At 42.5% G+C, this 17,308-nt stretch overlaps 1 protein-coding gene across 2 annotated transcripts in view; it reads left to right on the top strand.

Annotated features, from left to right (window-relative positions):
- The window catches only part of LOC130272930 (tachykinin-like peptide), a 59,342-nt gene that overhangs the window by 35,791 nt on the left and 6,243 nt on the right, over positions 1–17,308 (top strand). Inside the window, exons 3-5 of one of the 2 annotated variants that reach the window (XM_056518962.1) lie at positions 3,301–3,394; positions 7,007–7,030; positions 13,214–13,267. In XM_056518962.1, coding sequence (XP_056374937.1) covers positions 3,301–3,394; positions 7,007–7,030; positions 13,214–13,267 — 172 coding nt within the window. The remainder of the gene's footprint in view (positions 1–3,300; positions 3,395–7,006; positions 7,031–13,213; positions 13,268–17,308) is intronic. The other variant, XM_056518963.1, reaches the window with a different exon arrangement.

Genomic DNA, 17,308 nt, shown 5'->3' with positions numbered 1-17,308 from the left:
CCAGCTGGAGGCACACTGATGTAATGTATATGATGGCCTCCTGACTCTACTGACATGTATGATGGATCAAGCATGCTGGATTTCATCTGTCCCATCCTTTTGTTCTCATATAATAAGCCACCTTCCTCTTCTGGCAGCGCCTTCCTCTCCACTCTACATTTGAGATTGCTCGCCGAGCTGAGTGTACCTGTGTATGTGAAGGAGTTGTAGTTTTGCATAGATTATCAATGACTGGTTCATATATAGTCAGTGGGGGACATGTATCAAAGAGTTTCCCCTTGTTTTGTGTGTATTTTTTTGCGCAAAGCCTTTTTTTGCGCATTTTTTTGCACACGTTTTGGTAGAACATGTCCTCCAGATGTGGCCGAATCGGGGTACCTTGGAGTGACATCATCTATAGTACACATGGATTTATTAACTGCCTACTTTTCCTTTACACCAAAAATTTTGCCTCGAGCTGTTTTTTTTTTTTGCGCAAATATAAGCCATCTTGGACTTAACGTAGCAAGATGCTCTAAATCATCAATTCTATTTTCCAAAGAGCGGATTTAGGAGATTACTATATTTACCCGCAATTTATCAAGTTCATTGCGCTTGATTGATAAATTTTGCGCTTCTGCGCATAATTTAGAATTCGGGAAAAGGGGTAAATTGCTTCTACCATACACAAATAATGATACATGTCCCCCAGTGACTCCAGGTAGTGTTTCTATCCCTCCCCCATGCTTTACACGACACATTTTGCAGTTTATCCACTTTCACCAAATCCTTACATTTTTTTCCCTTTTTTCTTACACATTTCCCATTACCGGGGTCCATCTGCAGATCTATGTATAATGCGATCAGTGTAGATAATGTGGTTTATAGTAAATGCGATTTCAAGGCAATTATGGCCACTTAACATGTCGGTATTGACTGTAAAAATGTAAAAAATTCCTTTGCAATGTGAAGGTCATCGACTAAAAGTGTAGCTTCCTATTGTGTATATTAACTATTTATGAAGAATTTATGGCATTTCTGTTTTGCGCTTCTTGCCGTATTGATTGCCGGTGGAGCTGGAGGAGAATTTTGCTACTTCCTTCCTTGCTGGTGTCACTTATGTATCATTCTGTATTATGGTGAAGGTTCTGAACATACGTGGCTGATTTAGAAATGAAATCGTGGCAGCAGACCAAGGACATATGTACCATAGTAAATGTATCTAGAACAAAAGAGAGGCAGAGCTTCCCATAGGGCGGTATCGTTATGGGTATTTTGGAGCAGAGTCGTTAGATAAAACACTCAAAGGAAAACTGCTCACCTGGTGTTGTTGTGAGAAAGCCACAACAACTATATGCGCATGGGTCACTCAAGACCAAAGAAATGGTGGTGCTGCTTCCCCGGCGTCGGTATGGAGGAACTCCGACCGATGGATATCAGGATGGATGAACAAGAAAAAAATACGGTGCTAGTAGCGCAATCCACTGCAGAAGCTGTTTCAAGTAGGTATACTTCTTTATTAAGCCTTGCAACAACGCGTTTCGAGGCCACAATGCCTCTTCATCGGGAAGAATGGCTTACCTCGAAACGCGTTGTTGCACGGCTTAATAAAGAAGTATACCTACTTGAAACAGCTTCTGCAGTGGATTGCGCTACTAGCACCGTTTTTTTTCTTGTTCATCCATCCTCATATGTACCATAGTGGCAGACCATGCGGCTGCTATGGGACCCTTGGGGAGAGGGGGCCCCGTCCTGGTTGGTCCCATTCTATTTGTAAGAAACTGTGCCGGACTCCTCAGGTGGGGGCAGAGGCCTAACTTATGGGCCCCGATGCAACATTTGTAACAGGGCCCCATGCCTACCAAGTGCCATTTATAATACTGTTGTTTTCCTACAGAGCATAGGTGCCTTTGAGCCCCCTTATGACTGCTACCTCTGCACCCTCTATAGCTACGCTCCTTGGCAAGGAGGTATTGGCCATTGGGTCATTGAAAGTAAGGTGAAAAAAACTGCAAACCTTTCTGCCCTGCCATAATAGGCCCCTTTCACACTACAGAATGCCCACCAGGGCTTTACAGCAGGGAAGTAAATCACTGGGGATGAGTCTTAGAAGGACCAGGGCACCAATCTTCAAGGGCTTTGGAGCAGATGAATGGTAGCCACTATGGTTTGTGCACCTTTACGTACATGTGTCCTCAAAGTGGGCACTGCATCTACTGTACAGTAAATAGGTAAGTTGGCTTCTAAAGCTGGCATGTGGTGTCAGACTACACAGAGGTAGTTTGTAGTCTGTTACCATCAGGGGTCAAGTCCAGGGGAAAAAAGTGTGGGAACTCACCCAAAATTTCCACTTAAAGGGGTACTAGACATCTTATACCCTATCCAAAGTATAGGGGATAAGATGTCTGATTCGGGGGGTCCCACCGCTGGGGACCTCCACGTCCTTCCTGCTGCTCCTGGCGTTCGTTTAGAGCGTTGGGTGCAGGGTCACGGTGACGTCACGGTCTCAGCCCCTCAATGGAAGTCTAAGGGAGAGGGCGTGAAGGCCGTCACGCCACCTCCCATAGACTTGCATTGAGGGGGCATTACTGTGATATCACGAGCCTCTGCCCTGCATCACCAGTCATCCGGCAGGGAGCGAAGTTCGCTCAGTGCACCGGATGTCTGGGGTTCCGCAGCCGAGATCGTGGGGTCGCCAGCAGAGGGACCCCCGCGATCAAGACATCTTATCCCCTATCCTTTGGATAGAGGATAATATGTCTAGGGGCGGAGTACCCCTTTAAGGGCTGTTCCTGCAGGACTCCTGCTAATGGGAACTGCGTTCCTGCCGTGGAAAAAGTGCAGGAACTCCGTTCCCATGAGTTCCTGCAGGACTTGAGCCCTGGTTACCATGGAGACACAGACTCATTTCCCACTTTAGATACATCAGAATAAATTTGGTCTGTTTGGCCAGGATTGGCAAACCATCCAATGCAGTGTTTCCCAACCAGTGTGCCTCCGGCTGTTGCAAAACTACAACTCCCAGCATGCCCGGACAGCCAGCGGCTGTCCGGGCATGCTGGGAGTTGTAGTTTTGCAACAGCCGGGGGCACACTGGTGTAATGTATATGATGGCTTCCTGAGTCTACCTTGGAATGTATCATGGATCAAGCATGCTGGATTTCATCTGTCCCATCCTTTTGGTTCTCATATAATAAGCCTCCTTCCTCTTCCGGCAGCGCCTTCCTCTCCACACTTAACAATAGTCGATGCAGAATCATGTTTACGAAATTTTTGTAAATTAAATTTTGTTTAAAAAAAAAATGTTCTTAATCTTTTTAGGAGGAATTACCTGTGTTTGAAAATTTTCTACAGAGGATTGCAAGGAAACCAAGACCTGATCAGTTTTACGGTTTAATGGGAAAGAGGAACAACGGTAGGTATAGCCACGCTGTCATCTATCCAATAATTTACGTAACAAACAGTGGAGGCCGCCATGTTTTATCTAATGTACCAACCTCATGATGTCATTGATGATTCTTGCTCTTGGCGAAGGACTAAAGGCTTTGCCATAATTCATAGGCTGGGTTCACACTGCAGAATTTTCGGGCGGAATTCCGATTTAAAAATCCGTCAATGGGATTTTCAATGTGCAGTGCACATGACAGAATTTCAGTGGCGGAGCTTTCCAAGTTAATTCTTTTGGCGCAATACCGTGCACAATACATTTATGTCTTTTGGAATTGGCAATGTCCAAATGCAGATTCCGTAATTTGAACCCAGCTTTAAAAAAAAAATTGCCATCTACTATTATTTGTATCTACAGCTTTTAGGCAGATATATGTGTCTCCATGTTAAAGGGGTACTCCGGTGAAAACCTTTTTTCTTTTAAATCAACTGGTGGCAGAAAGTTAAACATATTTGTAAATTACTTCTATTAAAAAATCTTAATCCTTCCTGTACTTATTAGCTGCTGAATACTACAGAGGAAATTCTTTTCTTTTTGGAATGCTCTCTGATGACATCACGACCACAGTTCTCTCTGCTGACGTTATTATAATAATAAAAACACTTTATTTATTGTTGTCCTTAGTGGGATTTGAACCCAAGTCCCCAGCACTGCAAGGCAGCAGTGCTAACCACAGAGCCACCATTCTGCCCTTAGCATACATCTGCTATGCACGGTTGCTAAAATGGACAGAGATGTCAGCAGAGAGCACTGTGTTCGTGATGTCATCAGTGTTCCAAAAAGAAAGGAATTTCCTCTGTAGCATTCAGCAGCTAATAAGTACTGGAAGGATTAAGATTTTTTAATAGAAGTAATTTACAAATATGTTTAACTTTCTGCCACCAGTTGATTTAAAAGAAAAAAGGTTTTCACCGGAGTACCCCTTTAACAGACTACAGGCAAACCATGTAAAAGCTGATCCCGTAGACCAGCACTTCCAAACCAGGGTGCCTTAAGCTGTTGCAAAACTACAACTCCCAGCATGCCCAGCCAGCCTTTGATTGGGACTTGTAGTTTTGCAACAGCTGGAGGCATCCTGTTTGGGAAACAACGCTGTAGACGTTGCTGCATTCCATCTGTCCGCCATTTCTTGTAAACAAAAGGGAAATACACAGTGTCAGACTACACAGTGGTAAGGCTGCGTTCACACAGCCGTCTAGACCCGTTCCGTTCTTCTCCCTTCAAAATTAAAAACGGACTTAAAAAAACGGACAAAAACTGATGCAAACGGATGACATTAAAGGCTCATCCATTTTCCATAGACTTCAATGTTAAATTTACTGTATCCGTTTTTTTCTTCTGTTTTTTGGACGGAAGAAAAAATACCGCATGTGCCGTTTTTTTCTGCCGTAAAAAAAAAAAAACGGAAATGAGTGTAGACGGGTGCAAACGGATTGTAAAAAAAATACCGTTGACATGAATGGGATTTTTAAAAAAACCGTTTTGAATCCGTTTACAGATTTACAGACTGCCGTGTGAACGCAGCCTAAGATGTAGTCTGTTACCATAGAGACACGTAGACTTATTTTCCATTTTAGATACATCAGAATAAATGTGGTCAAACATGTCTATTTAGGCAGGATTGGCCAACCATGTGTATGATGGCCTTCTGATTCCATGTATCGGAGGAGAGAAAGATCGAGCATGTTGGATTTCATCTGTCCGATCCTTTTGTTCTGATATGATAGGCCGCCTCCGGAAGAGTCTGTCAATGCCTTTTCTGACCTCTCCACATTAATCATACATGCAACAATTCGTGCAAAGGGGGAGACAGATTCAAACAAAATACCACCTGTAGGGTATCTACATTGGTGGCCATTTTACTAGGGATCGGCCGATAATCACGATTTTGGGCATTATCGGTATCGGCAATTACTTTGCCGATAAGCCGATAATGCCCCGCCCCCCGCACCACCCCCACTGCATGAACGCCGGGGGCAGCAGGGACATCGCAGGGGCATCTTATCAACAGCAGTCTTCAAACGGTGGCCCTCCAGCTGTTGCAAAACTACAACTCCCAGCATGCCCGGACAGCCAACGGCTGTCCGGGCATGCTGGGAATTGTAGTTTTGCAACATCTGGAGGGCCACAGTTTGAAGACCACTGCCCCATCCGTTCGATAGGGGATAAGATGTCTAGGGGCAGAGCTCCCCTTAAAGTCTTAATTGTAGGACAACCCCAAGTCATGGAAACAACCGGGCACGATTCAGTCTACTCTTGATCATAAGACTTCATCTTCCTATTATATTGGTTTTCCAAACTGTAGACCTCCATATGTTTGAAAACTACACCTCCCAGCATGCCCAGACAGCCAACAGTTGTCTGGGTATGCTGGAAGTTGTATTTTTGCACCATCTAGAGCAGCGGTCTTCAAACTGTGGCCCTCCAGATGTTGCAAAACTACAACTCCCAGCATGCCCGGACAGCCAACGGCTGTCCGGGCATGCTGGGAATTGTAGTTTTGCAACATCTGGAGGGCCACAGTTTGAAGACCACTGATCTAGAGGTTCACAGTTTGGAGACCACTGTCCTATAAGGTGGAAGTTCTCAATGTGGTCACACCATAAATCTGCCCAAATAGGCAAGTTTGACCAAATTTATTCTGATGTTTCTAAAATGGACAATACGTCTGTGTGTCTCCATGGTAACAGACTACATCTTACCTCTGTGTAGTCTGACACTGCGTGCTTCCCTTTTGTTAACAGCAGTGTTTCCCAATTAAATCGCCCCCAGCTGTTACAAAACTACAACTCTTAGCCAGTAGCTGTCCGGGCATGCTGGGAGATGTAGTTTTTTCAACAGCTTAAAGGGGTTATCCAGGAAAAAACTTTTTTTTTTTTTATATATATATCAGCTGGCTCCAGAAAGTTAAACAGATTTGTAAATTACTTCTATTAAAAAACTTAATCCTTTCAGTACTTATGAGCTGCTTAGGTTGAGTTGGTATTTTCTGTCTAAGTGCTCTCTGATGACACGTGTCTCGGGAACTGTCCAGAGAAGCAAATCCCCATAGCAAACCTATTCTGCTCTGTGCAGTTCCCGAGACAGGCAGAGATGTCAGCAGAGAGCACTGCTGCCAGACAGAAAAAAAACAACTCAACTTCAGCAGCTGACAATTATTGGAAGGATTAAGATTTTTTTTATAGAAGTAATTTACAAATCTGTTTAACTTTCTGGAGCCAGTTGATTTATATATACATATATAAATATATATATATATATATATAAATATATATATATATATATATATATATATATATATATATATATATATATATAAGTTCTTTTCTTGGACCACTGTCCTTTAGGGTGGGAGTGTCTATGCTACTGGTCAATAAATGGGTTGGCTAAATACTTAGTGATGACATCACGGTGATGTCACCAGTTGAAGGTCAATGTGACGGTGAAAATATTCAGTGATTTTACTCGTGATGAAGATGGCGGTAATCTGTTATCTTATCAACTTTTACCAAACTAGTGACTATGTCCCATTTATTCCCATATAACAGTAGTTATTTTTTTTTGCTTTTTTTTTTTCAGGATATGGCCAGATGTCCCGCAAAAGTAAGTTTACTTTCTGACTCACTGTATTATCCATAACGCTGCGCCAATTTTATTTTACAACTCATTAGTATCTTCATTAATAAACTTTTTACCGCCTAGCGCCAATTTTGTCCTGAGATCCAGAGATTCCATATTAAGATTCCATTCCCCCAAACCTCATGGACTCCACGTAATCCGATTACTGAACCGTAATAAGAAAAACAAGAGCCGCGCGGCAGATGTGCAATTATAACTATCTGGCCGCCTTAGGATTGTATAATTATTTATGTCGAGCTCTAATTAGCGCCTAATAAGACTAAATCCGTACAGTCCGGGGAGATTATTAAAACCAGAACACAGAGAAAAAGACGCCATCACGATAGCCAAAATGGCGGCAGTGGATTTTCTTGTTAAGCTCCATTAACAGTGTAAGATTGGTTGCTAAGGAGAGATGGAACAGCGGCCCTTAGCAACCCATAAAGTCTAACTGCTCTATTACTCTGCAGGTTTTTTTTTTGTTTGTTTCTTGAAACTTTATTAGGTTTACAGAAATAAAAACAGAAATGCGATAGCTACAAAAGAAGTATATATGGAGGAAGGCAGTCATAGCAAGGAGAAAGATATGCATAGCTTAAAAGAATAGGAAAAAAAAACAGAGCTGATTTCTTCCAAAAACAGCACCACCATTGTCCTCAGGTTGTGTGTAGTATTACATCTTGGCTCCAGTCACTGCAATGGAACTGAGCTTCAATACCACTCACAACCGAAGACCTGACAACCTCTGAGGCAGTGGTCTCCAAACTGTGGACCTCCAGATGTTCCAAAACTACAACTCCCAGCATGTCCGGACAGCCGTTGGCTGTCCGGACATGCTGGGAGTTGTAGATTTGGAACATCTGGAGGTCCACAGTTGGGAGACCGCTGCTCTATGGATCCTCCTAAAAAAAAAAGGATGGAGAATAGCATGGACAGGAGCCCATTAAAATCAATGGGCTGTCTGTTCAGTGCTATGTGGGGGCCACTGGCGATGGAGTCCCTATTCTTCTCTCCAGGTAATTGGGGAGGTCTCCCATGATGAACGCCTTTTCTTTAAAGGGTTTATTCAGACTTAAAAAATAAAATAACAATATGTTGCAGGGGCTGGGGAGGAATATAAAAAAATACATACTTACCTGGCCCTGGTCTTCCGCAACTCCTGTCTGGTCCTCCAAACTTCTTTTGTCTTCCTGCTTCCGAGATGAGCTCTTGGAGCAGGACCTGCCCACTAAGCCAATCACTGACCAAGACACTGCTGTAAACCAGTAATTGGCAAAACCAGCAGGTCCTGCACCCAATGTTCATCTTGGAAGTCAGAAGGAGAGAGAAGATTGTGAAACAGGGGAAAAAACAAACAAACTATACTTACTTAGCCCCCACCCTTCGCAGCTCCAGTCTGGTCCCCCGGTCTTTTCTCTTCTTTCTGTTTCCGAGACGAGCACAGGTTGGAGGACCTGCTGGCTTAGCCAATGACTAGCCATAGCAGTGTCTCGGCCAGTGATTGGGCAGGTCCAGCTCCAAGCACTCGCCTTGGAAGCAGGAAGAAGAGAGAAGATCGGGGGACTGGATGGGAATTGCGGAGGGTTAGGCATAGGTAAGTATGGGTTTTTCCCCACTCCTCCTCCTGAGCACCATAGTTAAAAAAAATAAAAATAAAGGAATAACTGGAAGTTGATTGGCTGCTACGGCCATCCACCATATTTGCCTGCAGTTTTCCAATTCTCTTGATTCAACCCCCCAAAAACGCCAGTGTTAGGTACATTTAAATGGATGGGCTTAAATATGTCGATCTCTCATGGTTTAAAGGGGTACTCCAGTGGAAATTTTTTTTTTTTAAATCAACTAATGTCAGAAGTTAAACAGATTTGTAAATTACTTCTATTTCGAAATCTTAATCCTTCCAGTACTTATCAGCTGCTGTATGCTCCAGAGGAAGTTCTTTTTGAATTTCTTTTTTGTCTGACCACAGTGCTGACACCTCTGTCCATGTCAGGAACTGTCCAGAGCAGGACTGGATTGCTATGGGGATTTGCACCTACTCTGGACAGTTCCTCACTTGACAGAGAGCACTGTGGTCAGACTGGGAAGAACTACACAACTTCCTCTGGAGCATACAGCAGCTGATAAGTACTGGAAGGATTAAGATTTTTAAGTAAAAATAATTTACAAATATGTTTAACTTTCTGACACCAGATTATAAAAAATAAAAATAGTTTTCCACCGGAGTACCCCTTTAAGTGTTGACAAATAGTGGCATCAAGGGCAGTTTTTACACTGTTTTAATAAATGAGGCTCAATGGGTATGCGTTTTGTTTGGAGTGTTGATTGATACAGCGCAGTGTAGCCGTGCGCTAGATATTCTTTAATACACGGTAGCCTTATTGGGCAATAATGACCAAAAATTGGACGCAATTTTTTCGAGGGGTCACTTTTGGTGCATCCGAGAGGCCATGTGAAACACAATGCAAAGAGAATATTGTTATTTTTATATTCTTCTTCCACATGTAGGATTTGGTCAAATATCTCGAAAACGTAAGTCAGAACATTCTAGTTTTACAACGCAAATCAGATATTGGCGATTTAAAAAAAAAAAAAAAAATTGTGATCAATGGTCTCCAAAATGTGGACCTCCAGCTGTTGCAAGACTACAATTCCCAGCATGCCCGGACAGCCGTTGGCTGTCCGGGCATGCTGGGAGTTGTAGTTTAGCAACATCTGGAGGTCTACAGTTTGGAGACCACTGTTCGAATGTGATTGCCAAAATGAGAAAATCTAAAAAAAATAAAAAATAATAATGATTATTTTATAATCAAATAAAGATTTTATCATTAATTCCATGATTACTTATATTATTACTGATTAAAATTATCATAAAATTATCTTCCTAGAATCTACAATAAGTTAAAAAAAAATCAAAAAATTGTTCGCATTACTGATTTTAAGATAACACGTCGGCTGTGCTCTCCATTCACATCTAAAGCTGCTTTTAAAGTTTTGCTTGTCTGCTGTCACCAGAGAGCAGTGCATTGTGGGAGCTCAGAGCATAGTTACACATGGGTTGTTATGCTAGGTCACATGTCCGACAGCGGGGAAGAGTTCAACTGTTGTCTGTTACCAAGGGCGACCAGAAGAATTTTCAAATTAAATAGACACTGTCATTGGAACAAGCTCTACTAAATATAAGAAATCTTATTAGACAAAAAATGCTTCTTTCTCCTGTTATCAAGCTTCTTCCCTCTCCTGTGAGATTGTATTCCATTCTGAAAACAAGCTCAGCTTTGTCCTGTGTCTTCAACAAGATCAATACAAGTCTATGGAATGGGAGGGGGGGAGCTCCACCCACCAGCTCTGGGAGAACTACAAATTATAGATGAAGCCTGTAGAGCAGAAATCTGCTGAAAAATACAATATATAAGTCCAGAAATATCAGGAATTCAGCTGGCTGCTATACATTTTCCCCACAATGGCCACTACAGGAGAATCACGGTATTACACGGTACACTGGGGAGTCGGAGCTGATCTCTTTTCAAGCTAAAAAAAAAAAAGTTGATCCCAAATTGGGGATTGTCCTTTCTATGATGTCCACAATAGGGCACATGGAATGGGTTGTGCTGAAGTGAGAACCCATTCAACTTTTTATATTTGTATTTTTTAATGCAAAATGTTGGATGACTTGGATGATTCAATGTGTCTGACCAGTATAGGAGAAATGGCGCAAATTGCATCAAATTTCTCAAATTTTTTACAATTTTTTTTACTTTTTGGCACCAAAGTTGGTTTGTTTTGGTCTTCAGGCCACCCCTATGGCTGCTTTGCATGTACGACACTATCACAGCTAGTTTTTTTTTTCTAGACGGTTTCATAACTAATTATATATGAGTAAGACGTTTCTGAAGGCACAATAGATATATCATGGGTCATGTGCTCCCCTTTTTGGTGCAGTTTACTTAATGGGGTACTTTCAAATCAACTGGTGCCAGAAAGTTAAACAGATTTGTAAATAACTTCTATTTCAAAATCTCAATTCTTCCAGTACTTATCAGCTGCTGTATGCTTCACAGGAAGTTCTTTTCTTTTTGAATTTCTTTTCTGTCTGACCACAGTGCTCTCTGCTGACACCCATGTCCAGAGCAGAAGAGGTTTGCTATGGGGATTTATTCCTGCTCTGGACAGTTCCTGACATGGACAGAGGGGTCAGAAGAGAGCACTGTGGTCAGACAGAAAGGAAATTCAAAAATTTGCTGTGGAGCATACAGCAGCTATTAAGTACTGGAAGGATTAGGATTTGCACATAGAAATAATTTACAAATCTGTTTAACTTTCTGGCACCAGTTGATTTTAAGAAAATTGTTTTCCACCAGAGTACCTCTTTAATTTTCCCAATTTAACTAGAAGATTTCTCCAGCAATATAATGCTATGTTTCACCTTTTTATAGCCTTTTCTTTTTTTTTTATTAATGAATGAATTAATTAAATTATTTATTTATTTATTTGTTTTCATTTGTGCTGTTTTTAAGCAAATTTTCCAGACTTTTTCTGAAGACCCATCTTTCAAATAGGCCAGCAGTTTCTATTTTCCCCACACCCTCTCCGGCCAGCTGGGGCATCATGTCCTTTCATAGTTTTCCTAGGCACAGTGCCGTGCATTTGGATGTGGCCGTTTATGGTACTGCAGATCATTTCCCAAGCAGGAGCACCATTGCGTGGGGGAACGGGAAGCATTTAATTTCCCTACAGCGCCACCACAGGGAAAAATAAATATTATACAGTTCTCAATGAAATCACTCCCAACCATTAGCTGTAATCTTTCAGGATACTTGGTAGTAAGTGTCTGATTGACCAGCAGCGCCACCACAGGTGGAACGAAGCATTGCACAACTCCCATTAAACTCAATGGGCCATCCTTGGAATAAATAGATATAGTGGGCTTTCTGACTGCTCTGACTAATTCATGAAGGTTACAGATGATGGACGCTCCATCCATTAACAATTTAGAGAACAGATTTCATAACCTGCCCCTAGTGGAGAGCCCGGGTATAGCTTTTACACCAAGGCCTCAATACATCCAATCTTTAAAGGGGTACTCCACTGGAAAAAAAATATTTTTTAAATCAACTGGTGCCAGAAAGTTAAACACATTTGTAAATTACTTCTATTAATTTTTTTAATCCTTCCAGCACTTATCAGCTGCTGTTATGATCCACAGGAAGTTCTTTTCTTTTTGAATTTCCTTTCTGTCTGACCACAGTGCTCTCTGCTGACACCTCTGTCCATGTCAGGGACTGTCCAGAGCAATAGAGGTTTTCTATGGGGATTTGCTACTCTGGACAGTTCCTAAAATGGACAGAGGTGTCAGCAGAGAGCACTGTGGTCAGGCTGAAAAGAAACTCAAAAAGAAAAGAACTTCCTGTGGATCATAACAGCAGCTGATAAGTACTGGAAGGATTAAGATTTTTTAATAGAGGTAATTTACAAATCTGTTTAACTTTCTGGCACCAGTTGATTTAAAAAAAAAAAATGTTTTCCAGTGGAGTATCCCTTTAAGTCTTGACAGGAACACGTACTTACCTATCACTGTAGAGTAGTGGTCTCCCAACTGGGGACCTCCAAGACCCCAATACATCCAACCTCTAATTCAGTGTTTTTCAACCAGTGTGCCTCCAGCTGTTGCAAAACTACAACTCCCAGCATGCTGGGAGTTGTAGTTTTGCAACAGCTGGAGGCACCCCGGTTGGGAAACATTGCTCTAACTATCAGTGTAGACCACTGATATAGACTATAGATATATGTGATTCCCCCTAAATTTCTTTATTCTATGCTATTTGGCTTCCATTGATTTAAAAGCACCAGATTAATGGGATCAATGATTGGTGGGAAATCCCTAATTAGAACTAAATATTACTCCTTCCTCCCCACCCCCCCAATATTTCTAAATCCCCCCCTACCCCCCCCCCCCCCCACACACACACACAATCAAATTTTGGGATGGGGAGGATTATCTGGGACTAAATAAGAAATAAGAAATTTAATCTATTTTATTGCTTATTGCATTTCGTCTAACAAATAATAATTTGATCAATCAAAAAAAAAAAAAGTTTTTTTTTTCTTCAAAAATTTCAAATTGATGTATAAAACCCACAATCCTCGAAATGTATATATATTTTTCAGGGTATAAATCAGATACCTTTTATGGACTTATGGGCAAAAGATCTTTATTATCTGGTAGGTATAAATCCTATGTATCATTGATAAGAGCCTTTATTTATGAATGATACAGTGTGTGCGGTCTATGATGTAGCAACGTATGCAACAACGTTTCCTTCATTCATTCATTCATTCATTTGTTTTATTAAGTGTTTGTGACCTACAAAAACCAGATGGGACTATAAAGTTGTATTCTTTTAATCTACTAATAAAAAATACACTAAGGCACCCCCTAGTGTTGCAATCCCAACTGAGCATTACTTTAGGACAGTGTTTCCCAACCAGGGCGCCTCCAGCTGTTGCAAAACTACAACTGCAAAACTACAACTAAAGCAGTGTTTCCCAACCAGGGTGCCTCCAGCTGTTGCAAAACTACAACTAAAGCAGTGTTTCCCAACCAGGGTGCCTCCAGCTGTTGCAAAACTACAACTAAAGCAGTGTTTCCCAACCAGGGTGCCTCCAGCTGTTGCAAAACTACAACTAAAGCAGTGTTTCCCAACCAAGGGGCCTCCAGCTGTTGCAAAACTACAACTAAAGCAGTGTTTCCCAACCAGGGCGCCTCCAGCTGTTGCAAAACTACAACTGCAAAACTACAACTAAAGCAGTGTTTCCCAACCAGGGTGCCTCCAGCTGTTGCAAAACTACAACTAAAGCAGTGTTTCCCCAACCAGGGTGCCTCCAGCTGTTGCAAAACTACAACTAAAGCAGTGTTTCCCAACCAGGGCACCTCCAGCTGTTGCAAAACTACAACTGCAAAACTACAACTAAAGCAGTGTTTCCCCAACCAGGGTGCCTCCAGCTGTTGCAAAACTACAACTAAAGCAGTGTTTCCCCAACCAGGGTGCCTCCAGCTGTTGCAAAACTACAACTAAAGCAGTGTTTCCCAACCAGGGTGCCTCCAGCTGTTGCAAAACTTCAACTAAAGCAGTGTTTCCCAACCAGGGCGCCTCCAGCTGTTGCAAAACTACAACTGCAAAACTACAACTAAAGCAGTGTTTCCCAACCAGGGTGCCTCCAGCTGTTGCAGAACTACAACTAAAGCAGTGTTTCCCAAACCAGGGTGCCTCCAGCTGTTGCAAAACTACAACTAAAGCAGTGTTTCCCAACCAGGGTGCCTCCAGCTGTTGCAAAACTACAACTGCAAAACTACAACTAAAGCAGTGTTTCCCAACCAGGGTGCCTCCAGCTGTTGCAAACTACAACTAAAGCAGTGTTTCCCAACCAGGGTGCCTCCAGCTGTTGCAAAACTACAATTCCCAGCATGCCCGGACAGCCTTTGGCTGTCCGGGCATGCTGGGAGTTGTAGTTTTGCAACAGCTGGAGTCACCCGTGTTGGGAAACACTGCTTTAGAAGGTTGGCAGCCTGCAGTGGGATAGCTATTGGAGGATAGAGGTTGCAAGCACAACCTGTTCTGCTATAGTGTAGAACCGTCCTATACGCCATAGAATAATACCGCAACCTCAGAGGGTCAAGGTAGACCCCAAGAGGAGGGTGAAGAAGATTTTATACTGTGTCACAGCCCCATAGCCCTTGAAATGGTTACCAATGGGTGCAACCTGCTGTCCTCATAAGGCCCCATGTGGTTGTGATTAGAGATGAGCGAATTTACAGTAAATTCGATTCGTCACGAACTTCTCGGCTCGGCAGTTGACAACTTATCCTGCATAAATGAGTTCAGCTTTCAGGTGCTCCCGTGGGCTGGAAAAGGTGGATCCAATCCTAGGAGACTCTTTCCTAGGACTGTATCCACCTTTTCCAGCCCACGGGAGCACCTGAAGGCTGAACTAATTCATGCAGGATAAGTAATCAACTGCCAAGCCGAGAAGTTCGTGACGAATCGAATTCACTGTAAATTCGCTCATCTCTAGTTGTGATACCAGTAGCCCATAATAGGCCCATACTGTGACACCTGTGTCTCCCCATGGATCATCCCGTACAGTACAAGGCTCTTATTGGACTGATTTCCAGTTTGTTGCGTGCCTACATTTTATCCCATGTTAAAGAAATACTGGTTACATTACATTACGGTATAGAACAGAAACGCTGGTTATTGAGGAAAAATATGTGCCATATGGCAGCACATTAAACAACCAGAGGTCTTTAAAGGGGTACTCTGCTGGAAAACATTTTTTTTTTTTTATATCAACTGGTGCCAGAAAGTTAAAGGGTACCTCTCATCAAAAAAACTTTTGATATATTATAGATTAATGTATGCAGAATAACTTTACAATTGCATGTTATTAAAAAATATGCTTCTTTCTATTTAATTTTCCACTTTGAAGAAATGACCACTAGGGGTCTCCCTACCAGTCCTGGCAACAAGCATTTCAGACTCATGCTGGAGTCCTAAACACTACGAGCTGCCAGTCTGCTTTGTTCACAAAGGAGAACACTCAGAGCTGCCAGCCTGCTTTGTTCACAGCCTGTTTGGCTGTGAACAAAGCAAGCTGGCAGCTCTGAGTGTTTAGGACTCCAGCATGAGTCAGAAATGCTTGCTGACAGGACTGATCAGGAAAAATACAATAGAAAGAAGCATATTTTTCATTAACATGCTATTGGAAAGTTATTCAACATTCATTCATCCAAAATATATCAAAAGTGTATTTGATGAGAGGTACCCTTTAAACAGATTTGTAAATGACTTCTATTTAAAAATCTTAATCCTTCCAGTACTTATCAGCAGAGGAAGTTCTTTTCTTTTTGAATTTCCTTTGTCTGACCACAGTGCTCTCTGCTGACACCTCTGTCCATTTTAGGAACTGCCCAAAGTTGGAGCAAATCCCCACAGAAAACCTCTCCTGCTCTGGACAGTTCCTAAAATGGACAGAGGTGTCAGTAGAGAGCAAAAAAGAAATTAAAAAAGAAAAGAACTTCCTCTGGAGCATACAGCATCTGATAAGTACTGGAAGGATTAAGATTTTTAAATAGAAGTAATTAAAAAAATCTGTATAACTTTCTAGCACCGGTTGATTTAAAAAATAAAATAAATGTTTTCCAGCGGAGTGCCCCTTCAATGTAGATTTATAGGGATTTCATGTGCTGACATACACAGTCTATGCCAGTGTTTCCCAACCAGGCGGCCTCCAGTTGTGGCAAAACTACAACTCCTAGCAAGCTGTGAGTTGTTGTTTTGCAACAGCTGGAGGCACCCTGGTTAGGAAACAGTGGTCTATGCAGATTTTGACAGTGTTTGTTGCATGCCTACATTATATCCCACTCCATATAAAAAAATACATTGTTAATAGGGGAAAATATTATGCTCCATATGCCGCCACATTTTGTAACCACAGGTTCCTAATCAGGGGTGTGTTAAGGTTTCCTGCTCCCCTAGGCCAGGGGGGGTGGTGATGGGCTAGTCCGGAGGGGAGGGCACAGAAAAGCTGCCTCAGCCTCCATTCTCTTCTTCTCATCCGGCAGAGCTGACTTTTCCTCAGGCATAGTCGGAGGCTGGTTGGTTGGGGGGCGCTCTCTTGTAGGCAGGCACAGCAGCTCAATGACAGAGCAGCGGGGTGCAGCAGCTGGGAATACGACTGGCAGTTGGCCTCTCCCTCTGGACAATAGTGTAGGCCAGTGTTTCCCAACCAGGGTGCCTCCAGCTGTTGCAAAACTACAACTCTTAGCCTGTCCGGACAGCCGAAGGCTGTTCGGGCAGTCTGGAAGTTGTAGTTTTGCAACAGCTGGAGGCACCTTGTTTGGGAAACACTGGTGTAGGCAGTGGTGTATTGGTGCCGCCCCCTCGCTTAAAGGGGTTATCCAGGAAAAAACTGGCTCCGGAAACTTAAACAGATTAGTAAATTACTTCTATTTAAAAATCTTAATCCTTCCAGTACATATCAGCTGCTGTATGCTCCACAGGAAGTTCTTTCCTCTTTGGATTTCCTTTCAGTCTGACCACAGTGGTCTCTGCTGCCACCTCTGTCCATGTCAGGAACTGTTCAGAGCAGGAGAGGTGGTTGCTATAGGAATTTTCTCCTACTCTGGACAGTTTCTGACATGGACAGAGGTGTCAGCAGAGAGCGCGCTGGTGAGCCAGAAAAGACATTCAAAAAGAAATGAAC

The sequence above is a fragment of the Hyla sarda genome, chromosome 5 (genome assembly GCF_029499605.1).
Source record: "Hyla sarda isolate aHylSar1 chromosome 5, aHylSar1.hap1, whole genome shotgun sequence".
NCBI classification, from domain to species: Eukaryota; Metazoa; Chordata; class Amphibia; order Anura; family Hylidae; genus Hyla; species Hyla sarda.
The sequence above is the reverse complement of the archived record's forward strand: the minus strand, read 5'-3'. Positions and strand labels throughout refer to the sequence as shown.